Source organism: Danio aesculapii, chromosome 7 (assembly GCF_903798145.1).
Source record: "Danio aesculapii chromosome 7, fDanAes4.1, whole genome shotgun sequence".
NCBI classification, from domain to species: Eukaryota; Metazoa; Chordata; class Actinopteri; order Cypriniformes; family Danionidae; genus Danio; species Danio aesculapii.
The window spans coordinates 18114235-18128995 of record NC_079441.1 but is presented as its reverse complement, the minus strand read 5'-3'; the positions used below and the strand labels follow the sequence as shown (position 1 = coordinate 18128995).

Genomic DNA, 14761 nt, shown 5'->3' with positions numbered 1-14761 from the left:
ATGCTGACCAAAAGTTATGGAATTCAAGTTGATTAGTCAGTTGATTGAACAGTTTTCGATTAACTTACGAACTAATTTAATGTAGAGCTTGCAAAAATAGACTTAAGGTGTTGTCTCTGTAAAGCATTGATGTATTTATGCCAAACTTGCTGTGTGTTATCACAAACATGGTCTGAAGTGAGCTGCTGTGTTTCGGCGCACTGCCCCCTAATGGTCCGGAGATACAAAAAAATTGTTTTTTTTTTGCTTATAACTTCTAAACCCTTTGTCCAAATTTATTTTTAATTGGTCTCTTTACATCCGGCAGAACATGCCGGGTTGAATGATGTCTGATTTTCCCAGGTCAGCCACTTAAGCCGTCGCCCATTTTGAATTATGTCAAAAATTGCTATATTTTACGGGCGCATTAGCAAATTGTTATGAAAGTCGGTATGTGTCTTCGGGACTGTACCCTCAAGGTGCAGAAAATGTTTCGTCACAGCGCCACCTTTTGTTCAAAAACTATAACAGTATTTCTAAAAATGCAAATTGAGAATATCAATACCAATTATGCATTAATTAACTGAACTTCCTGTCCGCCATCTAGTCTTAAGTCAAAAACCTACTTTTTCAAACTCCTCCTACATTGTGTGACTGATTTGCACCAAATTTGGCTCAGATCATTTTCAGACCTGCTGACAAAAAGTGTTGGAATTTGCGTCGAAAAGTGTAACAGTTTTTGCTTACCGCACTGACAAATGTGATGGCATGATGCCAAACTACATCTGAGGCTGTATCTCTGCGATGGTTAAAGATAATAACACCAGATTTTAGCTCTGTCATTGTCTCCTCCCACTGACCACACCATTAAAATTCAAGAGTTATAAGACATTCATTAGCCATTATTAATGAAACCTACAAATTTGCTAATAACTTTTGACTACATATGCTTATTTTGATGAAATTGGCCTCAAATTATTCCTTGGGTCAAGCCGACAACACTAATACCAATTATGTCACAATTTGCCAAACTTCCTGTCTGCCATTTTGATTTTGTTCAAAACATTCTTTTTTTTAACTCCTCCTAAACTGTTGGTCCAATCTTCACCAAATTTGACTCGGATCCTCTTCAGATCATGTAGACCAAGAGTTATGGCATTCATGTTGAAAGACAAAACTGTTGTCATTTAGCATATGTGCAAACTTGATGTAATGCTGCCAGATGACATTACAGGCTCAGTCACTGCAATGGTTTGAAGTATTGAAACTAAACTTAATGTGTGTGATCTAGACCTGACATTGACATCAGATTGCACCACCTTCTGGGTAAAATTGATAAACTATTAAATTATATCAATAGAAATCATACAACATTTATCAAATGACTTTTGAATAGTTTTGTCTATTTCTATGAGACTGGTCTTGCAGATTCCTTGGATCATACATATAATTTATTCCCCAATTGACATGATTTCCTGTCCAACATCTTGAATTAGTTTGAAAATCTGTTGTTTTGAACTCTCCATAGATCATTAGCTCAATTTCCACCAAATTTGCCTCAGAACATGCTGCCAAAAAGTTGCTCTGTAGCTTGTTGCCGTGCTTGTTTATGATGTGGCCGCTGGGCTGCTTGGCCCCGATAATTTCTGCTTGCTGCTATATTTATTATTCATTTCATTGTATTCATGCCACCTCACATCCAACACCTTAAACAGTTAATTTATAAATAAACAGTAAATTTATCTAAATGCTAACTAAACTTTTTTTCTTTGCCATCTTTGTTGTATCAAGAAGAATTTTGTTGATTTAATCTGATTGTAAGATGTTCTTACTGATATTATTGTAGTTTATATAAAAGAAAGCTCATGTAGTTGGGCCACACAAGGTAAACAAAGTGAATAAAAAGGTAAATTTATATGTAGTAAATCAAACAGTTGCTGGTAGTCAAAGGCTTACATTGTCAATTAGAGAATTGTCCCTTTTAATTTCATGATTTGCTTAAAAATTACGTGCTTAAGATTGTTAATGGTTGACGGTTATTAAAAAAACATTTTCTTAAATTAAAAATGTATTTAGATTAATTTTGTTTTCATTGTGTGTGTGTGTGTATCTACAGGACACCACTGTACATATATGGGCAGACAGGTAGTGTAGTTTATGTGTGTGTGTGGCAGGTTTTGTCTATAGAGCCGGATACAGGTGGCAGCTGCTCCATTGTTGCTGCTCCAGCACCACCCGTAGAGAAACCGAGACACTTTAGGCCGAGTCGAGGGGTCGCAGTAGTGAGCCAATCGCAGGAAGGAAGGGCTAAAAGGTCAATTCTTTGTTCTTATGGCCTCCAAGAATCAAACAGGCGTTGAAATATTTAAGTTCCTTGATTGACTACTTTCAGGTTTTATAAATAAGGGACTGTTACAGTTGAAGTAAGAATTATTACCCTTCCTGAATTTTTAGCCACTGTATTTTTATTTCTCCAATTTCTGTTTAACAGAGAGAAGATTTTTTTCAACATATTTCTAAACTTAATAGTTTTAATAACTCATTTCTAATAACTGATTTATTTGATCTTTGCCATGATGACAGTAAATAATATTTGACTAGATATTTTTCAAGACACTTCTCTACAGCTTAAAGTGACATTTAAAGGCTTAACTAGGTTAATTAGGTTAACTAGGCAGGTTAGGCTAATTAAGCAAGTTATTGTATAACAATGGTTTGTTCTGTAGACTATCAAAAAATATATAGCTTAAAGGGGCTAATAATTTTGACCTTAAAATGGTTTTAAAAAAAATTAAAAGCTGCTTGTTTTCTAGCCAATATAAAACAAAAAAGACTTTCTCCAGAAGCAAAAATATTACCAGACATACTGTGAAAAAGTCCTTGCTCTGTTAAACATCATTTGGGAAATATTTGAAAAAGAAAAAAGACACACACCTCATTATGAGAAATTAATTTAACTTTAATTTATATAAAATAGGTCTTTGTCCAGCAAAAGAGCGCACAATATTGTTGAAATCATCATCATCATCATCACTCTTTACATGTATATATGTTTGACTAGTGTGAGTCCTCAACCTGCTTGGACCATTGCAAACTATTATACACAAGAAAAATCATGAAATGGTCTCTTAAACATTAGTGAGGCTAATCCTCTACACACTTTCCTCTCATTACTTAAACACAAATAGGGCTCCAGGCCTTTTAATTTAGTACATTAACATACTGAATAACTGGTAAATATGAGGTTATATTATTATAGTTTGTCATTCTGACTGGTCTGCTATGTTCTTAAATAGGAAACAGAACGACCACACACAAAAAAAACATCCTCCTTTTTTTCAAACATGCTAAATTCCTTCATTACACTTCCTTGTTCATCTATTTTCCCTTTATAATCTTTCACAATCACTCCTTTTTTTGACATCGTTCACCTCTCACATCTCCAGTCTGAACTCCTACTAAACATCTCTCCCACAAACCATCTTTAAAGCATAACAACTAGACATTCAGTCATTTTTCTTCGGCTCAGTCGCTTATTCATCAAGGGTCACCACAGTGGAATGAACCGCTAACTATTCTGGCATGTGTTTTATGCAGCGGATGCCCTTTCAGCCACAACCCAGTACTGGGAAACACCCATACACTCTCATTCACACACACACACTATGGCCAATTTAGTTTATCCAATTCACCTATAGCGCATGTCGTTGGACTGTGGGGGAAACCGGAGCACCCGGAGGAAATCCACGCCAACATGGGGAGAACATGCAAACTCCACACAGAAATGCCAACTGGCCCAACCAGAACTCGAACCAGTGACCTTCTTGCTTCGAGGCGACAGTGAGAACCACTGAGCCACCGTGCCACCAACAATAAGATTTTTTTTCTCTCCACATGAAACATTTTCATTTCACCTGCTTAATTGTTTAATTTTTCTTGTCTTAAGCCCTCTTTGGATAATTGTTTCTCACAGGGACGTCTGGTTAAAGGCACAGCGTGTCATTTCTACCGCTAGAGGGCGCATATTAACCCAACACACAGTATTAAACCGTCTCTGGTGTTTGTTTTCTATAAAACCTATCCGGAATTTAACGGTGTATGACGTCATTGACATGGCCACACAGGAGACAGTGTGTGTCACTACTTAAAACGAACATTCTTGGATGAAGTACATAAGTCAGCAAAATAAAATGTAAATAATAAAGGGTTGATCAAATAAAAGGGTTGTCTTGGATTTTTATCTTTCCAAATGCTAAATTAAGTTGGAAATTTGAAGAAATAAATGTAAGTAACCTTTTATTTACACAAGGTAAACATTTGACCTGAATGTTTGCTGGCCTAGTTGTGCAGATTAATGTAACATTAATATGTTTTTGTCCCTTGAGAAACAGTTACCGTCCTAGTAGGGCTATACATTATTACTTTTTGACATTTCCCCTGCCACAGAAAAAGTGGCTAATATGATATAAAAATACTTCTTGCAACAGCATAACGTGATTAAATAGCATGAGGTATGCGAAGCAAAATAAATAATATAAAATATTAAGTAATAGTCAGCACATCTAGTGCAGGAGTGCTGCATTCTTGAAAGACTACATTCATTGGTATATTTATAGATAACCTTCTCCTCGAATGCAGCACTCCACATCTTTAAAATCTTTATAACACTCTTTTATAGATCCTCCTGAATGTGTAGACCTTCACCTATCTGCAGAATGAGCATTTAGCTATACGGTGCATGAGATTTTTCAGTTGTGTCTTTCAGCAGGCTTGAAGCAGGGTAGGTGCAGGTTGGTACGGATCTGCCAGAACCTTGTAGCGGATCTTGGTGTTGGTGATGGCGCCGTGTTTTTGCCTCAGGTGAAGCCTCAGCTGGCTCTTATGACGAAAGTGCAGGTGACATTTCTCACACTGGAAGAAAAAATTAGCAAAGAGTGAGATTTCAGGTTCTAGCTTTGCTCTGCTTTAAATGCAAGCAAAGTGTCTATTTGAGCATTTATAAATACATTTGTGAAACTAAAATATTAAATTATGGGAATATTATTTTAGCTTCATTTCATGTAATGGATTTATTATTCACACTTTATAATAAGGGTTCATTAATTAATGTAAGTTAGTGTATAATAACGAGTACAGCATTTATCAATCATAGTTCAGCATTCAGTAATGCATGATTACAATCCAAAGTTGTGCATTGACAAGATTAATAATAAATACTGTAATAAATGTATTGTTTATTTGTTTATGTTTAGCATTTTTACTTTATTGTAACATGTTACTAATATATTTATGTAACCGAAGAGTCACACTTTATTTTTTGGCATAATTTTTAAACTCAATAAACTACTGCTTCTTATTAATACTGTACTTAGTAAGGTAGTTGTGTTTGGGTATTTAGTAGAATTAGGGATGCAGAATAAAATCATACTTTATAAGTGCTAATAAACAGTTAATATCTTAATAATAGGCAGGTAATAAGTAGGCCCACACATAATCTGTGCATGCAGAAATACGCAGATTTTTAGCCCATCATTGAGACTATTTATTTAGTTGTGTGTAAAAGTGTTTTATATTTTAAAATTTTCATTTTTATACGTGTTTTATATTTTTAAATTTATATTTATTCAGTTTTTAAATGAATTTCAGTAATATTACTGACTAATATGAAAACAATCATATGATTTACTTACAATATAGTCTGTAAAGTAATAATTTCTGTCTTTAATAGATATATGGTAGATATATTATATGAGAAACATGTTTTGTTTGCCAAATAAGTGGATCTAATTGTTCTGCATAAATTCGTAGATTTTTCGCAATATTCTGCGTAGAAATAGCAAAAAATGTCTGCAGATTTTGTCTGGCCATAGTAATAAGCGAGTAGTTAATAGTGTGGATTGTTACTTAAATTAAAGTGTTACCCAAAATACTTTTTCTTGCCTATTCTTATTAAAACATTTATTTGAAACACATAAATGAACAGCTAATCATATTATTGTTTTCAGTGATTTATTATTTATATTATTTGAAATGGTTCCTGACCGTTGGCTAAAACCTAGAGGCCTTAAGCAAAGTAGTAATGTTTAAAGATTTAATATGTAAATAAATTAGTATGATGTGGCTGCACTTCCTCCTTTTCTAAACATGCCTGACAAGATTTTTGGATATATAAACTATTGTTTGAGTGTCAGGGACCTTTAATATGCACTTTAAGCTGAATACTAGTATCTTGCAAAATAACTAGTAAAATATTATGTACTATCATCATCGCAAAGACAAAAGTAATGAGCTATTATGAATTAGTTTTTAAGACTGAACATATTAAGTTTAAAAGTTTGTCGAAAAAAACATCACATGTTAAACATCACATATCATATTTTTAAAAGAATTAAACATTTTACAGGAGGGCTTATAATTTTGATTTATCTTTGTATATAAGTAAAATTTTTCATCAAATTATTTAACAATAGGCATGTTTTTTTATTATTCTGGTGTTAAAGCATATCTAAAAATACTGACGCTGTAGGGCTTCTCTCCGGTGTGTATGCGCAGGTGGCTCTTCAGCGTCTGCAGGTGCCGGAAGCGGGTCCCGCAGGTGTTACACGGGTATGGCTTCTCTCCAGTGTGGATCAGAACATGGGCACGCAGGTGAGCTACCTACAGTATAACACACATACACACATTGTTGACCAACCAAATGAAACCAATTGAAAACCAAACCTACTACTCTAGCCATAGTTCTCTGAGCACAAACAAGTAACTTTATTTAATTAGCACGTCTTGTGTGTACTGCCTCTTGTTGAATTGCTGAATACCTCTTCAGTTGTAAGTCTCTTTGGACAAAAGCGTCTTCTAAATGATTAAATGTCAATGCAATATAAATGTAAATGCTTGATAATACGAGTAATGCAATCAATTCTGTGCAGATGTACCTGGACAAATCTGGCTCCACATGTGTCACAGCGATACGGCTTTTCTCCAGAGTGAATGCGGGAATGAGTCTTTAAATTTGCAGGCCGGTTGAACTGTGCACCACATATATTACAGCGGTAAGGCTTGTCTCCTGGGAAAAAACAATACTTTTTCAATCACCATGCATGAAGTTATATACTGTTTAATCAACATTAGCCAATTTTCTCACCTGTGCATGAAGGTTTTGGGTTTGTGCCTTGGTTTCCAATGTAACTGAGCTGTGTAGAGAGGTTCTCAAACTTGATTGGATGTTGGCCCAATAAATTACCTTGATTGGCTATTTGGGTGCAAACATAAGGACTGCAGAGACCTTTTATAAAAGAAGAGGTTGAAAAAATGAGATCAAATTGTGTGTTTTTTTTTTAAGTAAGCATATCTTATTTATAGTAAAGTTAAGAGGCGCTGGCTAACCTTGATCTCCACTGATGGAAAGCGTCAGAGGCTGCAAAGTGTGCTCCACAACATGATGGGGAGCGAAAGATATCTTTTGCTGTGATGTGTTGTATGGAAGGGACAAGGTTTTCCTAGGGGAATCAGAAAGACAGTCAAAATGTTGCATTGGCAGTTTTGTTCATTTCACACTTAATGCATTGATAAATAGTTACATCAGAAGTTGTCATTCACACACCTCTTATTCAGTCCTGCCTCTTCTCCATCCCAGATGTTATTTGCTGTTTTAGGTGTGGCTTCCATCCTTTGTGAATGGCGCTCCTCTCCAGGCCCCTCCTCTTTTATAGGTGTGGCACACAGAGGGTTGAGGACAATATACTTGTACTTCTTCCAGTTACAGGCCTTTGGATCAGGAGTGAGTTTAGACTCAGACCGCTTCTGTAATGATGAATTGGTAAAAAATTGGTATATTTATTTTGGCACATTAGAACCAAACACATTAGAAACCTTGTGGGTAAGATTAGAAAGCTTGTCAGTAAGATTTTTTTTTGTGGTCCAAGACCACACACAAAAGCAGATTTTAGGATATAATTTATTCCTGTGTTGGCAAAGCTGAATTTTCACTGTCATTATGCCAGTTTTCAGTGTCACATGATCCGTTAAATCCTTAATTGTTGGTCAAGAAATATTATTATTATTATCAATGTTGACAAAAAGTGCAAAAAAGCAGAAAAAAACGACTGGAAAAGAATTATTTTGTTGCTTTATACTATATATATTTTTTTGTAGTGCCACTTTTCATCAATTTAATGCATCCTGAATAAAACTATTAATATCTGTCAAATATATATTTACAGCTTTAATTCAAAGTATTACTTTCAATAAAATTCTTACTGACCGCAAATTTTTTACTCTACTGTACACATAGACATGCGCACACCTTTAGTTGTGGAGACAGACTGCAGCCGCTGGACTCTGATGGTGAGTTTGGCTGTCCGCTAGACTGGCACGGGCTGTCTGGGGTACACGGTGAAGATTCCTCTAATTTAAGAGTCTGAGACTTGGGAATAGGAGTCAGGCAAGTTCCTGGATCTAGCGATGCAAAGCTCTCATCTGGAACCCTGGAGATACAGTTGATGCATTTAATGGCTTTTTTTTTTATATACAATGCTCAGCATATATGAGAACACCCCATTTTGAAAATAAATATTTTTATCCAATTCTCAGTGAATATGCAATAAATATTGGTGCATTTAAACAAAATTGATTTATTAAACACATATTTATTAAAATAATATTTTAGTCACAGAACATCTTTAGAAATTGAAAGATAATACAATTAAATTCATGCAAAATATTGAAAAAAAAAATACAAACTACAAATTTTCAACAATTTTATATATATTTTTGTTTATTCAATAAATGAATGATTTTTGCTATTTTGAAAATGTTATTTAATATTTTTCCCTAACATATAAATTACTAATTTTTGAACCATTATTGTAAGTTATTTTGTTAGACTAGCTCCAGATTTGGCTTCAGTACTGACTAAACTATGCACAAATATAATTTTTTAAAGCTTCCTCTACAAAATATAAATTTAAATGAGAGATTTGTGGAGGGTGTACTCGTATATGCTGAGCAATGTATATATTTTTTAGATGGGATACAGCGGAAGTATCTAAAGCTGTATATTATTAGATATAATCCGTTTACCTGGCTCGGTCTGGGATGGGATCTTCAGCCTCAGCTGTAGGCCTGGAGGGGGAGGAGAAGACGGTGGGATGAGCAGGTGGAGAACGTCCACCAAGGGCTGTTCTGGAGACTGGCTCCATCAGAGAGGGACTCGCAGAAATCCCTTCACTGCAGATAAAAGAACAAACATGTCAGTTTCAGATGACATGCATACAGGCTGCTTGCTGAACTTCTGATGCATATGGCACACAAAATATGACAAAACTCTGACAATTAGTGCTTATAGTGATACTGGATTTTGAAAAGTATGTGTATATTTACTTTTATGGGATAGTTCACTAAAAAAATCCAGATTCTTTTATAGTTTAATCTACTCTTCTTTCACTTGTTTCAAGCTGATTTGACTTTCTTGCTTCTGTTGAACACAAAAGAAGATATTTTGAAGAAAGCTGAAAACCAGTAACCACTGACTTCCATTGTATTTCATTGTACTATGGAAGTTGATGGTTTCTGGTTTTGAGCTTACTTCAAAATATCTTCTTTTGTGTTCAACAGAAGAAAGAAACTTGTAAAAATGTTGAGAATTTGAAATTGAAAGTAAATAATGAGTACATTTTCATTTTTGTGTGAACTATACCTTCAAAAAACAAAGAAACAATCACAATGACAAGATAAAAAGTGATAAAGATAAAAATTCAGAGTGTCTGGACTCTCAATGCTAGAACTTCCATAAAATGAATCTTTAATATAATTAGTTCACAACATTTTTTTTTACTGCAAATTAATATTACTCTTGTGCATCAACCAGACTCCACTTTCTCTGCTTTGGCCTTACCTGTGCTGAATGAAAGCTCTGCAAGTGTCTGCCACATGCTCCATCTGCAGGTAGGTGGCAGCAGTAAGCACGCCAGGTACAGTGCGTGGCGTCAGGGGGAGGCAGGAGGTGTACATGAAGTCCAGCAGCAGTGACACACTGCCTGCATCCAGACCCTCTGGCAGGGTCAGAGAAAACCCCTGCTCACTGCAAACACCGGCCAAGCGGCGAGAGAACAGAGTGTAGAAAAACCCGCTGTGGGAAACAAAGAGGTTTATGTAAGTACTACTAACAATGTGCTGTTTAATTATTAGAATTACATTAATGCACACTTACACCCGTGGTTATGTAGTCAGTTATTATGAAATTACTGTTCAGATGTTTCAACCTGACAATTATTTTTTCGGCCTCAAAACGCTCTTGTATGTAATACTAGTTTCTTGCACGTCTTATCCAAAGCCTTTAGTTTTTGTTTTTTTATTAGATTTTTGACAGCTGTAGTTGTGAAATATCTGAAATCATTTGGCATAGTAATGGAACTGTAATGTGGTAAAAACCTACCTGGAACTATTTTAGATGTGCCTTTAAATAAAAATAACTTACGCCTTAGTTGTTCATCAGCCAATCAGAATCAAGTATTCAAATTATGCGTAAATGAACTTTTGCTGCTGTACTGTACCTTAGCTGGAGCAGGTGCAGTGATATCATGCAGTGCCTGAAATAGTTTCAAGCACCAAGCGCTACACCAGATAGAATCTTAATCTATCATTCAACCCAGTCTCATTCTGAGAACGTAGTCTCGTGGACGTTTCTGGAGACCACGAAATACGTCCCGGGAGGTACGTATTTTTGCAGTTTTTGCGAATCCGCGAGAGGCCGCTGTGCGCGCTATTTCTCGCGCCGTTCTCGCGTAAACCCGCTAGAGGCCGCTGTCGAACGGCCTTCCGCCTGTCTGCCTGGATGAAAGAATGATTGACCGTGCGACCGGCCAATCGGCTGACCCACCCTCCTCCGTCCCTAAACCCAACCAACGACGATTCACAAAAGCCGTCCAGAAAAAGAAAAGCCCTCGTCTGATTTTTACCACGTTTTCGGATTTTGACCACATTCTCACCCTGTGATGAACTTGTTCGCTTAATTTTTTGGATTTTGTTTTTGTTTTCTCACTGATTTCTGGAACCACTCTTCCCTGGACTCGAACCCGGTCGTCGTCGTCGTGGTCAGCCACTCTCTGCGCCACGAGTCCGCCAAAGTACACGAAGAGCTAACCAGACAAACTGGTTGCAGCGGGAAAGCCCTCCACACTGAGGCGAGAGGCCGGCCAGCAAGCGCCAAAAGGAACGACGTCACACCGCCCCGCAGCGTTCGCTTAAAAAAATGAAATGCAGCCTTATGTACCCCCGGCTACGTATTTCGCGGTCTCCAGAAACGTCCAGGGGACTACGTTCTCAGAATGAGCCTGGATTGCTATCATTGCACCTGCTGCAGCCATGGAACTGCAGCAAAGTTCTTTGATTATTACGCCTGAATGAGAGTATAGCCCCAAACCAAATCAACCTATAAATAGGCAACCTTTAATTTCCTTCGGTTCTAGTACATGATGTAACTACAGAATAGTCAAGCTTGTTGTCAAAATTCCTCAATCCTCCCCAATTCAATAGTTAAAATTGTAAAATATTTTTGAGCGGAATGCCGATGGTATGATTCAATGATTTATGCTAAGCTAAGCTTAAAGTGCTCCGGGCAGATCCGGAGATCAGCTGAGTGGACTAATAAATGGTAAAACTGTTTAACTCTAGGGGAGTTGTAAAATGAGACTATTTTTTTAAGTGGAGTGTTCCTTTGAGATAAACAAAGAAACAACCGCCTGGAAAGTCTGACAGAAGTCTGTCTTCTCTGAAACAATACAGTTGTGAGACAATAGATGAGTGCCGCAGGGCAGAGAGTGATATGATCTCATGCAGGAATGAGCAAACTGTCTTCAAACAAAGACAACTCTTGGCACAAACAGGAAAAAAGGCAGTGTTGGGGGGGTGGGGGTGGGGGGCAGAAGAAGTAAGGGAGGGTGAGAGAAAGTGAATGCTGCACATTCTGGCACTCCCTGTTGACCGACCTGCATGCGATGAGCACGGCGCAGTGAGCGCGCAGTTTGGTGGTGCCCACCAGCAGGGTGGCATCTGTAAGGATGTCCCGATGCCGCAGTTCATTTAGGTTCAGTAACACGTCATTGGAGTGGCGGGTGAACTCCTTAATATAGCCTTTCATCTCCATCTCATGTGCGGCTGCAGAGGGGCTGCGGTGCTCTTCTTCCATCTGGGTTTAATCTGCTGCAAAATTGAAACTGTTAATATACAAATTTATAATACACACAAAGCTATATAGGTTTTTTTAATTCACTTATTGGAATGATTTATAAAAGATCATTATGTTTAAAATGCAGCTTTGATTTACTTCCACAGTATTACTGTTCTATTGCATTTTGGTGAGCAGAAGAATACTATCAAAAAATTAAAAGGTACATTGAAAAAATGGTTCATTGGATTTCCTACATTTTTAAGGTAAGTGGTTGCAAACAATTTATATAGGCTGAATTTAAACTAACAACTTAAGTTGAACGTTACTCAATTTAATTAGTTTTGTTTAAATTCAGCCCATATTAATTGTTTGCAACCACTTACCTTAAAAATGTAGGAAATCCAATGAACCATTTTTTAAGTGTACTGTATAATTATAATTATAAATAGTATTACAATTCAATTAATGCATTTAGAAAAATATTCATACAATTAAATTGAGAATAAAATATTGAATTATAAAAATAAGGTGAAATATACAGTGCTCAGCATATATGAGTACACCCCATTTTGAGAATGAATATTTTTTATCAATTTCTCAGTGAATATGGGTAAAATATATTGGTGCATTTGAACAAAATTGATTTATTAAAAAGATATATTTATTAAAATAATATTTAAGTCACAGAACATCTTAAGAAATGGAAACATAATACATTTAAATTCATGAAAAATATTGCAAAAAAATTACAACAAAAAATTGTAACAAAATTTTATATATTTTTTGCTTCTCTTGATTTTTGCTATTTTTGAAAAATGTATTTAATATTTTTCCCTGACACATAAATTTGGGCTACTGTTTTTTGAACTGTTAATGAAAGGTATTTTGTTAGATTAGCTCCAGATTTGGTTTCAGTACTGACTAAACTAATGGATATGGAAATATATAATATTGTAAAGCATCCTCTGGAAAATATTACTTTAAATGAGATATTTGTTGGGGGTATACTCATATATGCTGGGCACTGTATTATATAGCTCTGTGCAGCTTTATAAACATCAGAAAATATGTCTATTAGTAGTAAGAATTAGCACATTTTACCTGAAAATGATAATAAAGTGAGGTTCAGAAGCAACTATTTGGGGAGGCCAGCTCCCTACTCGTACCTGCCATCAAAAAAAAAAGTATTTTAGTAATCAAATACATAATAATAGTCTTTATTTATGAAGCATCTGCCAATATCAGTCATTCTGCAAAAGCAATGAAATATCAGGCACAAGACAACTCTGATGCTTATTAGTATTGCATTATTCCAGGTACTAGTAAAACTTTCTAATGGGCAAATTAAAAGAAAAATAGTTTTGAAATAACAGTTAAGCAAATGAATCACAATAATTCAAAGTAAAGCAAATTATTTTGAAAGCATTGGATACATGAAAAACGACAGGAATTTATTTGTATTTTAGCTGAGTAAGGATGCATTTCTTTTACATTTTGCATTTTGTTTGAGCATATAGCACTCAAATAGTAACACTGTAAAAAAATCTGTAAAATGTACAGTATTACTGGCCATTTTTATAGTATTACTGTCAAAATTTCACTGTAAATCAACAATTACAACCATATTATAATTTGAAAGCATAATTGTAATTATTAATTTACAATGCACTTGTAAATTTTACAGTATTGCTGGCAACCAGAATTGCCAGTAATACTGTACATTTTACAGCAATGCATACGTGCATAGTTCAAAGCAGTTTCAAGCATGTAAATAAAATTCCTCATTTATAATAATCAATTAAAGCAATTTGCTTTCAATAAAACATCTGCACAATCTAGACATGCAAAAAAGCTTTAATTGAAAACTCACCCCGACCAGCAGGGACGAGAAACACACCGCCCTGTTCTTACAGCCTGTCTCTTCTGATCCCAGCCGCACACATACACACACACACATACAGCCCTGTAGCAAACCTCTCACACAATCAGATGTCTCTGAAAACTGAGCGGTCTGACTCAACAGAGACTCTACTTTATAAAGCAGCACAGGAAGTCTCATTCAGTCAGGGTGTTTATTTCCTGTGTTAGCAGAAGCCGCCATTTCAAACTGCTCTCGGGTCAGTTTGCTGTTGTTTCTTACAATGGCTGAGGTCAGAATGTAGACGGTCTCTGATCAGGGGGTAAAAAGCCCCAACGAGTCCTCCTGTCTTGCAGCCCACGCGCGGGACGCTCAGCGGGGAGAGGCTCCAGGCTCCCGCGTGTCAGTATTTATAGATGTATATTAGCTGGCTTTGTGTTTAATGATGACAGGAAAGTGGGTCGACTGTGTTTGATGCATGTACCGTGTGGTTTGTGGATTTAGCGAAGAATGCAGGGAATGTGTGTTTGTGTGTTAGAGTGTGTTGTTGACCTGCGTGGGATGATCAGTATTGTCAGAGGGTCAGAAGTCCTGTCAGCTCTGTCCAGGAGTTCAGCAAAGCAAAACGCACAGCACACACTGGCTGTCCAGGACTGGGAAACGCTCTCAGAGGAAGTTTGGGCAAATACTTCAGGTTGCTGAATGAATGTAATGACAAGTTTGTCTTTTGAGGAGTGAGAACAATGACCAGGCAAATA

At 36.3% G+C, this 14761-nt stretch overlaps 1 protein-coding gene across 2 annotated transcripts; it reads right to left on the bottom strand.

The window, feature by feature from the left end:
• Positions 1-2917: 2917 nt before the first annotated feature.
• Positions 2918-14135, bottom strand: bcl6b (BCL6B transcription repressor). Of its 2 annotated transcripts, none has more exons than XM_056461193.1 (12): positions 14016-14135; positions 13247-13311; positions 11964-12177; positions 9872-10105; positions 9058-9204; positions 8282-8462; positions 7580-7779; positions 7363-7475; positions 7121-7261; positions 6912-7042; positions 6499-6636; positions 2918-4890 (listed from the first exon to the last, which is right to left on the bottom strand). In XM_056461193.1, exons 3-12 carry the CDS (start codon positions 12161-12163, stop codon positions 4741-4743), a joined length of 1635 nt encoding a protein of 544 aa, XP_056317168.1. In that variant the 5' UTR covers positions 12164-12177; positions 13247-13311; positions 14016-14135; the 3' UTR covers positions 2918-4740. The 2 variants fall into 2 exon arrangements, with proteins under 2 accessions (XP_056317168.1, XP_056317169.1); XM_056461194.1 differs by having other exon boundaries at positions 11964-12174.
• Positions 14136-14761: the final 626 nt, after the last annotated feature.

Bases quoted from the DNA above. Each gene is read 5' to 3' on its own strand.
- bcl6b (XM_056461193.1), bottom strand. From the start codon at position 12,163: ATGGAAGAAGAGCACCGCAGCCCCTCTGCAGCCGCACATGAGATGGAG. The intron at 10,106-11,963 runs GTCGGTCAACAG...TGTTTCCCACAG, and splicing joins GCCGTGCTCATCGCATGCAG to CGGGTTTTTCTACACTCTGT. The intron at 7,043-7,120 runs GTGAGAAAATTG...GTTTTTTCCCAG, and splicing joins CCCAAAACCTTCATGCACAG to GAGACAAGCCTTACCGCTGT.